The 16,864-nt window shown below is 41.3% G+C and overlaps 1 protein-coding gene across 1 annotated transcript in view; it reads left to right on the top strand.

Annotated features, from left to right (window-relative positions):
* The window catches only part of tbl3 (transducin beta like 3), an 83,812-nt gene extending 67,265 nt beyond the window's left edge, over positions 1-16,547 (top strand). Inside the window, exons 21-23 of the mRNA XM_084328873.1 lie at positions 3,334-3,492; positions 3,584-3,677; positions 13,428-16,547. Of these exons, the coding sequence (XP_084184999.1) occupies positions 3,334-3,492; positions 3,584-3,677; positions 13,428-13,824 (650 nt within the window). The 3' untranslated portion in view covers positions 13,825-16,547. The remainder of the gene's footprint in view (positions 1-3,333; positions 3,493-3,583; positions 3,678-13,427) is intronic.
* Positions 16,548-16,864: the final 317 nt, after the last annotated feature.

Raw genomic sequence — 16,864 nt, forward strand, 5'->3', positions numbered from 1 at the left:
TGAAAATCCAATCTCACAGAGATAGGATGTGGCGAAGGGAAGAAGGATGCCCACAGCCCTCCGCCCTATGACTGGATGATCCCTCGCCACACCAAGCCAGAATTCACTCAGTGTCTGAGCTGTAAACCTCAGTCTCAGGGTGGAGTCAGAGGTCATCTCGATGAGTTGCTCCTCTTCAGCAGAGCTGAAATCGGCAGGTGCTGCAGATAGAGATTTCAGTAAAAATTTCAGTTTTACAACAATCCATTCCAGCTAGATAGTAGCATATTATTATTATTGTTATTATTATTATTATTATTATTATTATTATTATTATTATTATTATTATTATTATTATTATTATTATTATTATTATTATTATATAATGTACAACATAAACAAATGTCATAATTAGTCAGTCAATAACATAAAATACCAACCTGCTGCATTGAATGGATCCACTACCCAGTCATACTGAGCATTGTTGTTAGGGAAGTATTTTAAAAAGAATCCTCTCAGGGAAGAGATGTGCTGCCTGAGACAGGGGATCACTGTGGTGACTTGAGAAACACTGCTTTCAGCAAACTCAGTCAGGTTCTCAAAGGCATCAGTCTGTTGTTCATCAAGGCGCCTGCCCCACATCTCCAGCTTTCGACTGAATGCAGTGATCTTGTTTGCCAGGTCAGGTAGGTATTTATCTTTGCCTTGAATTGAATTGAATAGAATACTTTATTTAGATGTTTGCAGAAAAAAAATCACATGACAGTAAGTACAAGGTCAACTAAATAGGATTAAAACCCCCAAGAAAGCCAATGGCTTGTTTCAATTGGGGTCCTTTTGTAATCAATGCATATTACATTTAGTGACAAACAGACAGACACTACTAAACAGAACAGCATAAAGTTTAGAGTAGACATGACAGATACTAGAAGACAAAAAATATCAACATACCTTGAAGCTGAAGGTTTAATTCATTCAGCTTTCCAAAGACATCGCTGAGATAGGCCAGTTTCATGAGAAATTGTTCATCATTGAACTTGCTTGCAGCTTCATTCATGCTCTCCTCCTCCAAGAACACCCGAATCTCCTCTCGTAGTTCGAAGACTCGCGACAACACCTTCCCTTGCGAGAGCCACCTTGCCTCGCTGTGAAACAGCACCGCAGAATGGTCAGCTCCCATCTCCTCACACAGCGCAGAGAACAGGCGCGCTTTCAGGGGTCGGGTTTTGATGAAATTCACCACGTTTATAACATCTGTCAAAACCTCATTCAGCTCAGGGCTAAGCTGTCTTGACGCTAGCGCCTCTCTGTGAATGACACAGTGCGTCCATTGCGCGTTTGGCGAGACCCCCTTGATGAGCGCCTGTAGCCCCCTCTTTTTCCCTGCCATGGCCTGCGCACCGTCAGAACAAAATCCCACACAGTTCTCTCATTTCAGTCCATGTTCTGTCAGATAACTGTCAATCATTTTGAAGAGCTCATCAGCTGTCGCTCTGTTTTTGATATATTTGCAAAACAGCAGATCTTCAATCAGTGACTGGGAATTTACAAATCGAACATAGCAAATAAGCAAACAGTCTTTATTGCTGTCAGTGGCCTCATCCACTTGTATTGCAAAATACAAGGTCTCTCCTCACCTCCCACAACATTCGCTGTGAAGCCAAGAGCGAGATATGCCTCGTCATATTTTCTCAACTTGTTTTTTGGTTTATTACCGTCACACGAAGCATCGGTGGCCTTCCTTTTAGTACCTGTCAAAAATGCCTCCATTCTGTTCACTGACAAAAAGCGGACAGCTTTTGCCTTTTACTACCGCCTTGCCAAGCGCAGGGAGCTGAATGAAACCAGAGCGAGAGCGAGGGGGCGTGACCGCGCGCTTTGTTTTATGGGTGTGCGTTCAGCACATAAAACCCGCGTAAAAACACACATTTCTCCCGGTCGCTCGCGCCCCCCCTGTCATGCCTCTGCGCCCCCCACTTTGAGAAACACTGCTCTAGTGGGACACTGGGACCTCGGTGAGCCTGCCAGCCGGCTAGCTACTGATATCAACAAATGCTCCAGCAAGTCTAGTAGTGCATGATAGCTCGCGTTAGCTCACTGTTCAAAACGAAACGTCCCATTAAACTAAATAGTTCACTGAGGAGTTGTCTTATATAGCAGTAGCTACAGATAGCTCCTGATATCAATGTCTTATGAGTCGATGCGTATTCGAGCTGAGGGCACGCTGAATATAGTCAATAGGGTCCAGCTGCAGCGCCGGAGAATCCTGGCTGTAGCTGGAGGCTACAGTATAGGGTCCAGCTGCAGCTCCGGAGAATCCTGGCCGTAGCTGGAGGCTACTCGAGTACACACAGACAGTGGAGCTGGTTGCATATAGCGAGCATTTTGACTTGTTGCGTGGTGGCGATGTCTCGCAGATAATACAACTACAAGTATGATTATATAATATATATATTTTATTAAAAAATAAATTATATAAAATACAAAAACAATCGATATAAATAATGGTAAAATTGTTATTTAAAAATGTGCCCCTAAAAAATATTTTTTGCCCCTAAATTTCTCATTTAGGGGCAAGTGTGCACCTAGTGAAAAAGCTTAGCGTACAGCCCTGCATTCCAAGTATTGATGTCGATCGTGTTGCCAACATAATCCACCAAAGAAAATGAACCGGGAGTTCTTGATTATCCTCAATCCATGTGTTATAACCGCTCGCCATGCCCGACTAGGAAAACCCGGACTGGACTTTTTAGATCGACGTACAAGCCAGAGAGTTTCCAAGGATGTGCAATACTGTCCGCAAGGCGGCCGGCGGCGGTATTGGACATTTGCGATCTCAGACTCATTCCCAATGATAACACAGGCTCCCTCGATGGATTATGAATGGGAATATCGAATAAAATACTTTTCTCTGGTTTGGCACCCAAGCGATGGCGAGTTAACCCGATTTATCTCTGGTCTGGTGTCCAATGTGTTAAGACTAGAGGTTAAGTGTCTTGCTCAAGGACACGTCAACACGCTGCCCGGGAGGAGTGAGAATCTAACCGGAAACCTCCAGATTACCAGACGACTGCTCTACCTCCCGAGCCACTGTCTCCCCCCCACTGTCGCATCCTCCAATCACAACTGTTAATTCCCTCCTGACACTTCTTTGTTTGAGATAGCGGGGCTTGAGATTACAATGGAAGAAAATCTCTTTCTGACGGATCGTTGGGATGTTTCTTTTCAAATACATCTCAGACCACTACCATGCAGTAGTGTAAACAATACATTTAAAAAAGTTTAATTAAATTATGATAATAATATGTTATCCACCCATCATCCCATATCCTCCCCTCTCCTAACCCCTAACAGAGTCTATCCTGCGGTACTGTGTGGTGTGGAACACTAATTCCAGGAGTTGTCTGGATGCCCAGGCCGTCCTCCAGGTGCTCCTCACACACCTGCCCCCAGAGGACCTGCTGCAGTACCAGGGGGCGCGCGCCCACCTCGAGGGACTGGTGCCCTACACAGGTCAGCAGGGTGGGCAGCTCACACACCACCATCTGGCTCTGGTTCTGTATGAGACATAATGCTGGTTGTTCTCCTCCCCCCTCCCCCACAGAGAGACACATGCAGAGGATCGGCCGTCTGCTGCAGGCCTCCATGTTCCTGGACTACATGTGGCAGAAGATGAGGGTGACGGGAGCAGTGGCCAGGTGAGAGAGGCGAGGCGAGGGTGGGAGGGTGCCTCTCAGAGTCGTTCTCCACCAATACAATCAGACCAGAGCCCTTCCTGAATCTAGCCAAGGAAACTATAAAAAAGGAAGGGTCATTACGGCACTGTAGCGCGTGAACACACATTGGTGCCAAGTGTGGAAACTTTCAGTTTGGACGGCATTGAGTTGAATGGGATCACCATCTCCCATTGTAGAGTGACTTCAAGTTTCAAGTTTCAAGTTTCTTTAATAGTTGTCATACAGAAGTACAGAATACTTTTATACAAAATGCTTCTTACTGTTGCGCTCCAGAGACTGTGCAAGACAAGATAAGTATGAAATAAAATAACATAGTAAAATTAGAAGTAAAAAAAAAATGAGGTCACAGTGTTCAGTTTAGACATATGTACAATGTTCGATGCAGAATAGACGTAGTTACCATACAATATACAATACTGTGCAGTGTACTAATATACAATACTATATAGTGCAAGGCAGAAATGGAGAAATGGGACGAGGTGCAATTTAGGTACAATTCACAGTAGGTGTACGAGTTGTAGTGCAAATCCTTTATCAATAAATATAAAGTGTAAGTGTGTTTGTGTGATCTAAAGTGTGGAGAGTGGGTGCTGCAGTGTGTTGTTTGTTTGAGTGAGTGTGTGGGTGTGTGTGCTGTGTGCATTTGATGGTTGTTGCATAGTGATTATTGTTCGTTTAGCAGCCTGATGGCCTGGGGATAGAAGCTTCTTCTGAGTCTTTCTGTGCTCGCCTTAAGACTCCGGTATCGCTTGCCTGACCGCAGCAGTTCAAAGAGGCAGTTGTTCGGGTGGCTCGAGTCCTTAATAATTCTCTTAGCCTTCCCCTTGCACCGCTTGTTGTAAATGTTCTGGAGGGTGGGAAGCCCCCCTCCAATTGTGCGTTCGGCTGAACGTGTCACTCTTTGTAGTCTGCTACGGTCTTGTGTTATCATTCAAACAGGTTATTACTGTACCTCGGATGTCAGAATGTGTTGCATTGTTAACTAGCTAAGGTTTGATATATTGGTTGATGTATATTTCCTCAGATAGTTTGTATATTTAGAGTTTTAATACAGGCTTCAATAGAACTGGCACCAAGCAGAGCATAGAACGCTGGTATTCTGACGTTCTGACCCTTCCTCCTTTTATGGACCCTTGGATCTAGCTGAAGCCCATAAAATTGCACGGCTGAGTGATGTTTCGTGAAAGTAAATATTAAAGTAAACTGACCAGCGTGCCCAATTGACCGATCTGAAGTTCCACCCTCTTTCCTTGAAAGTTTTTTTCTATCCCAAGCTTTGCTTTCCTCAGTCGAGCTAAGAGAGGGCAGAACTTGAGATCGGTCAATTGGTCAAAGTCCCAGTACCAAGTCATACCGTCACCAAACCTTCACATTGTTTTGGCGTCACATAGTGATTTTAAGACCATGAATCTAGAACGCAGAAATAAGTGCTGTGTGCGGGAAAGGCTGCATCAATATCCATCAAGATCTATTTTCTTTGGCAGGCTTTGGTTGAATAATTATAACCTACACTACAAAGATTCCATCTTGCTCTGCCTCTCTTTGTGACGCATCATCAACCCAGTAACCAGATCATGTGGCTGTACCCATGTGTCTACCTTTCAGCACAAAGGGTGGGTTGTGTCGGTGGGAAGCAGGAATTACCTGCAGTACAAGAGGAAACGTGGATTACTGGCAGTTACCTACAGCAGGGGTTCCCAAAGTTTTCAGGCCGCGACCCCCGAAATAACGGTGTCAGAGAGCTGCGACCCCCACTATTATATGAAAAAAAATATATATATTTACCATAATTTTTTTTTTTTTTTTTTTTATATATATATAAATGGAAATGTATGGTTGAAATATGCAAACGTTCAAACACACACACACTAATAAGCATTGGAGGCTTTTAACCAAGGCCGGACTGGGGAAATCATTCAGGCCAGGAAATATAGTGCGAAATATAGCCCCAGTCAGGCCACTTTTTAAGCGGGGGGTCTGGGGGTCCCCCACCAGGAAATCTTTTGTTACAAAGACTTAATTTCCTGCATTCTGGTGCAGGAATTTTTTTATTTGTACCCTTTAAATGCCAGTGTTTGTGATGGCATCACACATTATTGTTAAAAAAAACTTGTGGGAAAAAACAATTCAATACAAGCAAAACAATACATTAATTTGACAGAGTTGTGATATGATTCATGATAAAGGGAATGGGATTCTTTGCATCATTTTCATTATTCAAAAAGTATTATTGTATTATTGTGTGTGTGTGTGTGTGTGTGTGTGTGTGTATAGCATGGTAAAACTGTATTTATGATGACTCAAATTGGTATCTGTTCCAAAAATCAATCGAGCCCTAGTTTATACCTAGGTCATAGCACTCTTAATACCTAATAAGTCTGATTGGTTTGATTCCAAAAGGCCATGCATCCATTTTGGATCAAGCGTTGATGCCTCTGCCTCATGTTCATTGATTCATATATCCAATATACAGACTATTAAATCCCTACATTCCAAAAAAATTTAAGCAAAGATCTTGAGAGAGATACCCAGTAACTTAATATTCAGGTTTTTCCAACACAAATTTTTCCAAGAGTTACAGTATATGACATTTTTTAAATGGTTGTTATTTCATTTTGGAAGGACACTTGTTTTATAAAGTAAATCAACTCACCGACATCCTTCTGAACATGGACGTTGTGTGTCTCTTACGTGTGGCCTTTTCCAGGTTCCTGGTTTTGTTGGTCCTCCTCCAGAATCTTAACTCATCATCTTCTGGGAAATATTAAAGACAACTGGCAATGAGCCATACCCGTGTCTCGCATAACGGCAAGGAAGTTTCTTTGTTTTTCCTAGAAGCCTATTGAGTTTGAAACACTACACAAGGACATGACGACAAGAGAGCCGGTCTTTCCATCCAGCGCTCCTGTCTCGTTCCATCTCACATTCACACAGTATTTACCATGATCTGATCTCGCCTGGTTAGTTTTCATGACTTGAGGCTTTGTTCTGCAACTGGCACTGGCAGGCCTGTGTCATTCCATTCTCATTCTCTCTGGAGTGGCAATAGGCTCTTAATCCATCCAAACGCAACACAGTGGCTGAGCTGTTCCTCCCGACCAGTTCTCTTTGGATCCTTGGATCCTGACCCGGCAATAGACCTGTTTGCTGATGACGTCATGACAAATGTGCATGCAGACCCCGAGGCAGAAAGGAACGTAATCCTGGTCAGAACAACGGGGCAGACTACAATATATTTGCATTTGTTAGCCATGCTAGCAATCTAAACAATCAATCCATGCCAAAGCTAAGATATGTAAAAGGTGAAAGACTCACACTCACAGCCATGAGGATTTGGCAAAATGACACCCAGCCGTTTTCGTTTGAAACATCTTTTAGTCAGGGGAGTGTCATGGTTTCTCCGTAGAGCCCCGTTGTACTTCTTTTGGTGCAGTAGCTCGCGCAGGTCCGAGGCGACTTAGTCACGTGACTCAGTTGGTATTGCTGGCTCGAACGCGGTATGTTTGTATACAGCGAACAGGTCTATAGGCAAGACTACTAATGAACTAGCTAACGGGTAGCTATCTACCAAAGTCACCAGCCTTGGCTTTAACAACATTGTGTGGTAGCTGACTGCTGTTTTGTTGCAATGTTTGAATAGCTGAAATGATGGAGGAAAGAAATCATATTTGGCTCACTTCTGTAATTTGAATGCTGACGACCGTAATGTCCGACTAATCAGCCCGATCACACTGGATATATAGGTCATCTTGGCGGCGGCGGGACGATCTGAAAATGGAGCACATCGCTCAACTCTAAAGCCAGCGATACATCAAATCCCCTTCCTCTACACCCTCCTTCCTGTCCTCAGCATGAAGCGGGAGTTTAAAGATGAAACGCCATCGCCGTTCGTTGCTGTCTTGTCATTACTTCTCCCTGATAACAGCCTGCATACAGAGGCTTCCGGAAATGTCCAAATGCTTCTACCTTCCATCCATGTGTAAATCAATAGTTCTGTGCTCTTCCACTCAAACACGTTAACCCTAACAATAGCTCATATCTGGTAGACGGTAAATGCGTCTCAGTCGAAGTTAAGTTATCGAGTTAAAAGATGGTGAAAAGCAGATTTGGATGATGTCACTTGTATGGCAAAAATCACAATTGCGATTATTTTGGTCAATATTGAGATCACCGTTATTTAACACGACTGTTCGCTGACTTGTCTTTTTTAACAGTGGACTGGATTTCCTTGAACTTTAAAAATAATTCAACAGAAAAACATGACCTGGCTAAAAATCAATAACAATCGTAATTTAAAATTAAATGTGATTAATTGCCTAGCCCTAGTCACTTGTACACTTATCTCTCGTGGAATGTTCCAGCTCCTCCTTTCTTTTTTGTCCCCTAAATGTGCCTATTTTAGTCTGGTACATAATTGATGTACTTGCGTGTGTTGTTTGTGGTGACTCCTCCACCATGAGCGAGCATTCCACTTTTATATTTATCGTCACTCCAGCCAATCTTTCTTCTCATCACCAGAGAATCAATCATCTAAATTAGTCTAAACTTGAATAGCTTGTTGAGGTGCTTTGGTCTCACAGGTTTATTCACTTGAGTTCACATACAAACTACACTTGAACACACACACACACACACACACATACTGTGTATATTGCTGCTTTTATCTCCAATTTTGGTGATTTTCTTGTTTTTACTTGAAGGTCTGTGTTGTGAGTTTCATGACCCTAAGAAACATTAAGGTACATTTGTCTATAATCTCTGAAATACATGAAAAATAAGCATGTTGCTTCCTCCAAAAATCTAATTTGAATGAATCAAAAAGTAAAATGGTATTTGTTGGAATTCTTTTGAGGATTTTAGCGGCAACCTCTCACCCCTTCCCCTCTGCAAATTCATGACTTTTCATAATTGCAAACGATTCCAAAACAGTTGCATCCGTATGATAGTTTGGACAGGTTGTGTCACACATTAGCTCTCATTTGGACAGAGCAACCCAGACGAGCTCTGACCACAGGGGCGGCGCCAAAGAGTTCTGTGAGGAGACTGTGCTGCTTTTTGTCCGTGTTAAAGGAAAACTCCAACATTTTGGGAAATTAGCTTATTTAACATCTTCCCTGGAGTTAGACAAGAAGATACATACCTTTTTTGTCTCTCTGCATGCATTAGGCTTAGGGAACGCCCGCACCGTTAGCGTAGCTTAGCTTCATCACTGGAAGTGGGTCAGACCTTTACCCTGAAGTTCCCTACAGTCCCCTACAGTCACGAAATACACTCCAAATACAACTCCAAAACGTTCCTGTAAACATGTTGTGACCTGTGTATTAACCACGTGGAGAAATAAAAAATAATTGAATTAGACATTTACGTTTTCTAAGCAAATATACTCTGAACAATTTTTTGCCGAACCACTCCTCTCTGGGCTCAGTGATTTCACATCACCAGTGCTACTTTCTAACATCGAGGTCAGTGTTTGTTTACATTTTCATTTCATTCAAAGGATCCGAACCGATTGAAGTTTATGGATACCATGACTGTGGTAAGTTTTAAGGGGCTAGCGTTACACAATAAATGAGTTATAATAATACCACGAGTGTGGATTCACTCGCCCCAAACCCTGTAGCCGTGCATCGCAGTCATGAAAGGGGCTAACTAGGTCGATAGTCCAGCAACGTTGTGACTCCAACATCCAATTGTATTGTTCTTTTAAGCCCAGTGAGTGTAATAGTTTTTGCATTATTAATGAATGCATCGATGCCATCAAGAGCTGGATGGCTGATAATTTCCTTCAGCTTAATGCAAGTAAGACAGAAGCCCTCATTATTGCTCCCAACCACATCATCCCCATTATAAAAAATTCTATTGGACCTTTAGGTCACTGTGTCAAACCTCATGTGAGGAACTTAGGTGTAATTTTTGATGACTGTCTTTTAACAGCCATGTCAACCAGCTCACACGGTCATGTTTTTATCAGCTCAGAAACATTGCCAAATTAAGATTTGTTGTTTCTAGAGCTGAAATGGAAATGCTCATCCATGCTTTTATTTCATCACGCCTGGACTATTGCAATTACATTTTTACCTGTCTGGATAAATCTGTGCTAAACCGCTTGCAAATCATTCAAAATGCAGCGGCAAGGCTTTTAACTGGGACAAGTAGGCGTGCCCACATCACCCCCATTTTATCCACTCTACATTGGCTCCCCATTAATTATCGTGTCCATTTTAAAATTCTTGTTTTAACTTTTAAAGCCCTCCAAGGTAGATCCCCTGTGTACATTTTTAATTTACTGCGCCCCTACTCCCCCAGTCGTGCACTTAGGTCCTCCCACCAAAATCTCCTGGTTGTCCCACGGACCTGGTTAATACCAAAAGGTGACCGGTCCTTCCAATTTATGGCCCCTACCCTTTGGAACACCCTCCCCCTTTCTATGCGTTCACTTGACTCCCTATCCACTTTTAACACTTTCAGTGCCGGCCATTAACGTTGATTAATGTCCTTGAGTGCCATCATCCACTTCAATGATGGCGTTAAAAACGCATATCTATGTTTTAAATTATGGCTATATGTCTAATCTGCCCGTCGCTTATCAATGACTTGTTTGCAGTCAACATTGTCGAAATGGATTGTTTTTTAATCGGTTCATATCCTTTTTATAGCATTTCGAAAAGCTATCGTTTTCTCAAAATCTTTCGGAAAATAGAAAGATTCCGTCATAAACTGCATTTATTGGAATATTCTCGAATACACTAGACACGTTGTCATTTGTCGGCCTATTTATGAATAGTTTTCAAATAAACGCTAGATTATCGATAGTATATGTGTACTTATGCACGCTATAGAAGCGAGCTGAAAAATCGATTCTCTTATTTCCTCAACAGCACACACACACATATACACATACGGGACACGCTGTTATCTCGGTGAAGACAGCTCTGATTATCCTAAAACTGGTAACATAGACTCCTTACCTTAGATCAGATGTTCTCCAAAAAGATTATTACAATTCCTGATCGCCATTCCAAATATCGATCGTGTTTATTGATTGATTATTGGCTGCTGTAAATATATATTCCAGGCTGCTTTCCATCTCGCGATCACTTCCCTCTTGATCAGATCCCTCACCAGCATAGTGGAGCCAGTAGGCTCCCCCTCCACAGATCCACCAGTGTAATCGAATGGCCTGCAGTTACACAGGGATAGACGATAGGGGGCGGTATTTTCCCATCGGAGCTCCTAGAGGGGCTGCTGTACTAACGGGAGACTCGGTTGATGAAATATGAATTCAGATCGCTAATAAAAGAAATTGCGTCGTCGGCACTCAACGGGGGGCATGAAATGACGACATAACTCGTCGCTGGCACTCAAAGTGTTAAGGAACAGTTGAAAACGTTTTTATTCAGACAGGCTTTTAATTAATTCCTGGTTGTATACTTTGTTTATTTATTTATAATTGTTGTTTTGTTTTTAGGACTGACATTTATGTTGCACTCATATTTAGTTATTTCATTTTCTTATGTTATGCCTATGCTTGTCAGAATTGTTTTATGTGTAGTGCGTTCACCTCTATGTTGCTATGTTTTACTTCTGTAAAGCACTTTGTGATTTTATCTGTGAAAGGTGCTATACAAATAAAGTTTACTTACTGTCCTATTCATCAATCTCACAATATTCGCTAACGTTAGACCGATGGAATACAGCCTTCCATCTAAAAACATAAATGAAAACTTACCACAGTCATGGTATCCATAAACTTCAATCGGTTCGTATCCTTTGAATGAAATGAAAATGTAAACAAACACTGACCTCGACGTTAAAGTAGCACTGGTGACGTGAAATCACTGAGCCCAGAGAGGAGTGGTTCGGCAAAAAATAGTTCAGAGTATATTTGCTTAGAAAACTTAATTGTTGAATTCAATTATTTTTTATTTCTCCACGTGGTAAATACACAGGTCACAACATGTTTACAGGAACGTTTTGGAGTTGTATTTGGAGTGTATTTCGTGACTGTAGGGGACTGTAGGGAACTTCAGGGTGAAGGTCTGACCCACTTCCAGTGATGAAGCTACGCTAACAGTGCGGGCGTTCCCTAAGCCTAATGCATGCAGAGAGACAAAAAAGGTATGCATCTTCTTGTCTAACTCCAGGGAAGATGTTAAATAAGCTAATTTCCCAAAATGTTGGAGTTTTCCTTTAACCCATTCTCCGCCGATGACGTGTTAACACGTCATTCCTCGCCATGCGTAATCTGCCAATGACGCCTTACGGCGTCTTTGAGATCAATATTTCATATTTTCGTCATGGTATTCACATTTCACCCACGGAGTCTTGGCTGGTGCTGTAGGACTCTGCTCAACTCTGCAACGCTTCAATACCGCCACCTCGTGGCCGATCGACGAGTTGCCAAAACCGGAAGTGGCCGGAAGTGCTTAGTCCGTCCCCTATTCCGTCCGGCCACTCGCTATCGCTCCCGAGACTCAATCCAGACACTGTGGATATCGATCCGTTGCCATAACTCAATAAACAACATTATTTGGACGTATATTAGTATTATACAAACCGGAACTGGATCACCTAGATCAACATCCCATAATTTGCTCCAGTATCATCCCCCATCGCTAAGAGGAAGCTGCCGTGAGTTTCAGCGTTTTTGATTATTATTATCCATACAAACTGCTCTGATCTATTATATCACCCATACTACATTAATCATTTAACGTCGGTCATTGAATTATAAACGACCCCCCCCCCCCCCCCCCCCTCCGGTCACCAGCAGATGACCAGTCATGACGTTTAGGATCATGTACAGTTGACATTTTTAATATAACGTTGATCGGTATCAAACTGCATTTGATCATCTAATATATGCATATATGGCTATATCTCACGTTCTATGAAATACAGCAGAAAACGATAAAAACATATTTATACTCTGGATGGTATTTTAGTATGAATGTGTGAATGAAAAAGTAAAACGTTCCTACATCCTGAACGATAGATAATTGATGTTGAATTGGCCATAGTAATGTCAATTTAGCAATACAATTTTAAAAATTATAGCCCTGCAAAGAAGGTGAACATCTCCATAGACAAATAGCGCTGGCAGAGAGGCTACAAGGATGGATATAAGCTCCGGCAGAGAAAGGGTTAAATGCTTCCTCTATAAACGCAAATACCACACAATATTTTCTAGGTTGTTAACAGATACTTGGATGGTAGCGAGGGAGATAAGGGTGTTCTCAGAAAGAAAACGACCCACAGTTGAAGTGGCGTTTCGTCTTTATTCATTCAGTGGTAATCTCTGACATGCATCCATTGTTCACAACCATTTCAAAGATACTGCTCTTTGAAAATAGTATTGGGGTGGAGGACAGACTTAAATATGAAAAGAAAACATTGATTTCCACTAGCATAGTTAACAAATGCTATTAATTTCTAATTCAAATATCTTGCAAACCAAAACACTGGTGAAGGTGCTTTTTGGGTGGAATGAAATTACAGGTACTCATTAAAATGGGTATAATTTTAAACCAATACTCTACCAAAAGGAATAAAGCTAATTTATTTTGTGTGATGTCATTATGATGTCATATACTGTCATACATACTGTTCCCTTAAATTATCCCCCATTATTACTATTTTTAATAGTTTTTATTACTTTTTGTGTGCACTTTTTGTACAATGTCTAATGTCATTATGTCATTTCCTGTCTAGCATTAGCCCAGATGAAGAAATGGACACTGCCCCTGTTCACGACACCCAGTCCCTGTTTATCATCGACGTGGGATCCGGAGGGTCCGGAAAGGGTCACAGTGAGGAGGAGGACGATGATAGCGGACATGATGAAGATCTCAACTGCCCGGCAAATATGGAGGAAGAGGACAACGATGCAGAGGTCAGCGCCACTATGAAAGCCTCCGTCAACGGTGGACCGGTGGAGAACGGAGAGAACGGTAAAACAAACGGCAACTCCAGAGGTGAGGACACCTCCGGAGAGGACGACGAGGAGGAGGGAGAAGAGGAGGGAGATCAAGGGGAGGAAATAGCAGTCAAAGCGGTGACGTGTCGCTCGGCCGCCTCCCCTCCGCACCTCCAGACTCTTGCCAGCTGACGGATCAGCGAAAAATTTAACGGAGATGACTCATTTCTGGAGTGTGAACCCTTGGGGAGAATTCCCCTTATATCATCATGAACCGTTGCCCGGGGCAACTCACTGACTGTGTGGTCGCTGTGGGGCAGAAGGATTAGTCAGACGAGTCTCCCGACAACTTCCTGCCTCACTGATAGTAAGGTTTATTTCAAGTTGATATCGAGGCATGCGTGTATTCTGCCCTACGAAGGGAAAGGGCAGTAACTGCTGCTCCGAGTGTGAAATAGAGATGTAATGTTTCTGGTGATGATACATGACTTTAATGTAACATAAATTACAATAAGTAATTCCTATCCTTTTTCCTTTGTATGAGAGTGTTGGTCTGCTTTCTTGTCAGTCAAGTCCTAAATCCTGCTCAGATACTTGGGTTGTGTCCTAGAGTTCTCTCTTTCAACCCGAGGCCGACCGGGACCAAAAAAGCCCTGGTATGGCCCTGTTCCAGCCAACAATTTATGTAAATTGGTCAAGTTGGGTAGGGGACTGCACAACAATAGGAAAAATAATGTCTCTGTGTGTATTTACAGTAGACTAATCTGCATTTTAACGTGAGCATAAATGGCTACATTTTAATAAGTAGAGAACGTCTTGACAGTTGATTATCTCTCGCTCTCACTCTCACACGCAACCATTCTTAATTTGTTACATTTCATTGTTATGTTTTCCCAGGCTACTGGCTCTTCCACATAGCGAAGAGCAGCAGGAACAAAAGGTTGTTTGTATGTCACCATTTACAAATAAAATTATCTTAAATAAACACATGCCTTGTGGTAAAAAAAGAGACAAAAAAAAGTCTGAGTTGTTCAAATGTGTAAGTTGTAAAATAAGTATCATTCAATTTGCAAAAATACAATAAGATATTATCGGCCGATATCGGCATTAAAATATTTAATTTTTTTACATTTCTATAACATTTATTTACCCAGGCAAGCAAGTAAGAACAAATTCTGATTTTATTTATTGTCAAAAGTATGCATAATGTTGTGTTAATTCCACAACAAGAGATATGTAATGTTAATTACCTGAAATTATTCCATTTTTTGGGGTGCATATCGGTATCGGTTGATATCGGTATCGGAAATTAAGAGTTGGACAATATCGGTATATCGGTATCGGTAAAAAAGCCAATAACGAGCATCCCTTTATAATACCTTTTGTTGTTATATCTTGATGGCTAAATAATCAAACACTTTTGTAATGACTATCTTTAGTATACTTTTTCACTACCTTGTTTTGTACTATTATAACTGACCCTGCTATTGGAAATGGAAATAAATCCCAAATATATCATCCATCCAGCATTCCTGAGGTACATTATCGTCTTTAACACTTTGAGTGCCAACAACGCTATATGTCGTTAGTTCATGCCGACCGTTGAATGCCAGCGACGACATATAGCGTTTTTTTGTCTTTTTATTTATTAGCGATTTGAATTCATATTTCATCAATCTAGTCTCACGTTAGTGCTCCAAACTCTCTTTGAGCTCCATTGGGAAAATACCGCCCCCTATCGTCTCTCCCTGTTGTACTGCACCCCATTGGGTTAGACTGATGTGGGGGGGGGGAATCCAGTTTCCTCATTTTACGAGCTCCGGCAAGCCATCCGAAGAGATCCAAGTCTTCGCCGACTTTCCAGTACCCAGCGCTGAATCAATAAACGCGATAGATATTTGGAATGGCGATCAGGAATTGGAATAATCTTTTTGGAGAACATCTGATCTGAGGTAAGGAATCTATTTTACCAGTCTTGGGATAATCAGAGCTGTTTTCACAGAGATATCAGCGTGTGCCTATATGTGTGTGTGTGTGTGCGCTGATCAGGAAATGAGAGAATAGGTTTTTCAGCTCGCTTCTCTAGCGTGCATAAGTACACATATACTATCGATAATTTAGCGTTTATTTGAAAACGATTAATAAATAGGCCGAAAAATGTAGTGTATTCCAGAATATTCCAGTAAAGACCGTTTATCACAGAATCTTTCCTGAAACTTTCAAGAAAACGAGGGTTTTTCAAAAGTATAAAACGGAAATGAACAGATTTTAAAAAAAAAAAACAAAAAAAAAAATCCGTTTTCGACAATGTTGACTGCAAACAAGTCATTGATAAGCGACGGCCAGATTAGACACATAGCCATAATTTAAGACATAGTTTATGCGTTCACAACGCTATCATTGAAGTGGGTGCTGTGCTGGCATTCAACCATGTTTTGAGACGGGGACCCGTGGCATCCAAAGTGTTGAGGGGAGGTACCCCAGTTGAATAGGGGGAAACATTTTGTATAATCCTATCTGAATGAGACTTTACACGCGTTTCTATTATGATTTGTATATATTTTGTTATTAACATACTCAAATGAGCTAATATTTCTTTCTCAGTGGATTAAGTCAGTTGACTCTTGTTTCAGTATAATTAATAACAAAAAAAAAGTATAGGCTGAAAATTTGTATCTTTTTGCTATTTCACATAACATACCCCATAAAATGAAAATTACATAAGATATAAAAAAAAAAAAAAAAAAGTTCTGTAAATTACAAGCTACATTTGAAGTGTCATGTCTAATTTGCAGTAGTTAAAGTTAAGGATCCACTCCAGATGTTTTTAAACCCTTAAATAAATGTATATATTTAATAACAATTTGTTTAAATGTGTTTTTTCCACCAAATTGTTCAATAAACTACTGAAAATGTTTTAGCAACATCTCTACACATTCCCCATTGAAAATAGAAGGTTCTATGAAAATTGGCAACAAGTGTCCATTAGGAATTAGACGTGTTTCTCAGCTTGCTGTGTACAGTATGCTGAAGCTAAAGGTATCAAGTTCCAACATACTGGACCATGATGGATTCGACCTGCTATTAGTTATTGAATCACACATTCAACTCAGATTTCAGGGAAATACAGGGAAGCTCCCTCTCCAGGGGAAGAATGTTTTTGTGTTCTGCACAAATAACAAACTATAGAAAAGGTCATGCCTCCAAGAAGACTTAAAGAAAATGTGTTTTT

Source organism: Notolepis coatsorum (assembly GCF_963971535.1).
Source record: "Notolepis coatsorum genome assembly, chromosome: 14".
NCBI classification, from domain to species: Eukaryota; Metazoa; Chordata; class Actinopteri; order Aulopiformes; family Paralepididae; genus Notolepis; species Notolepis coatsorum.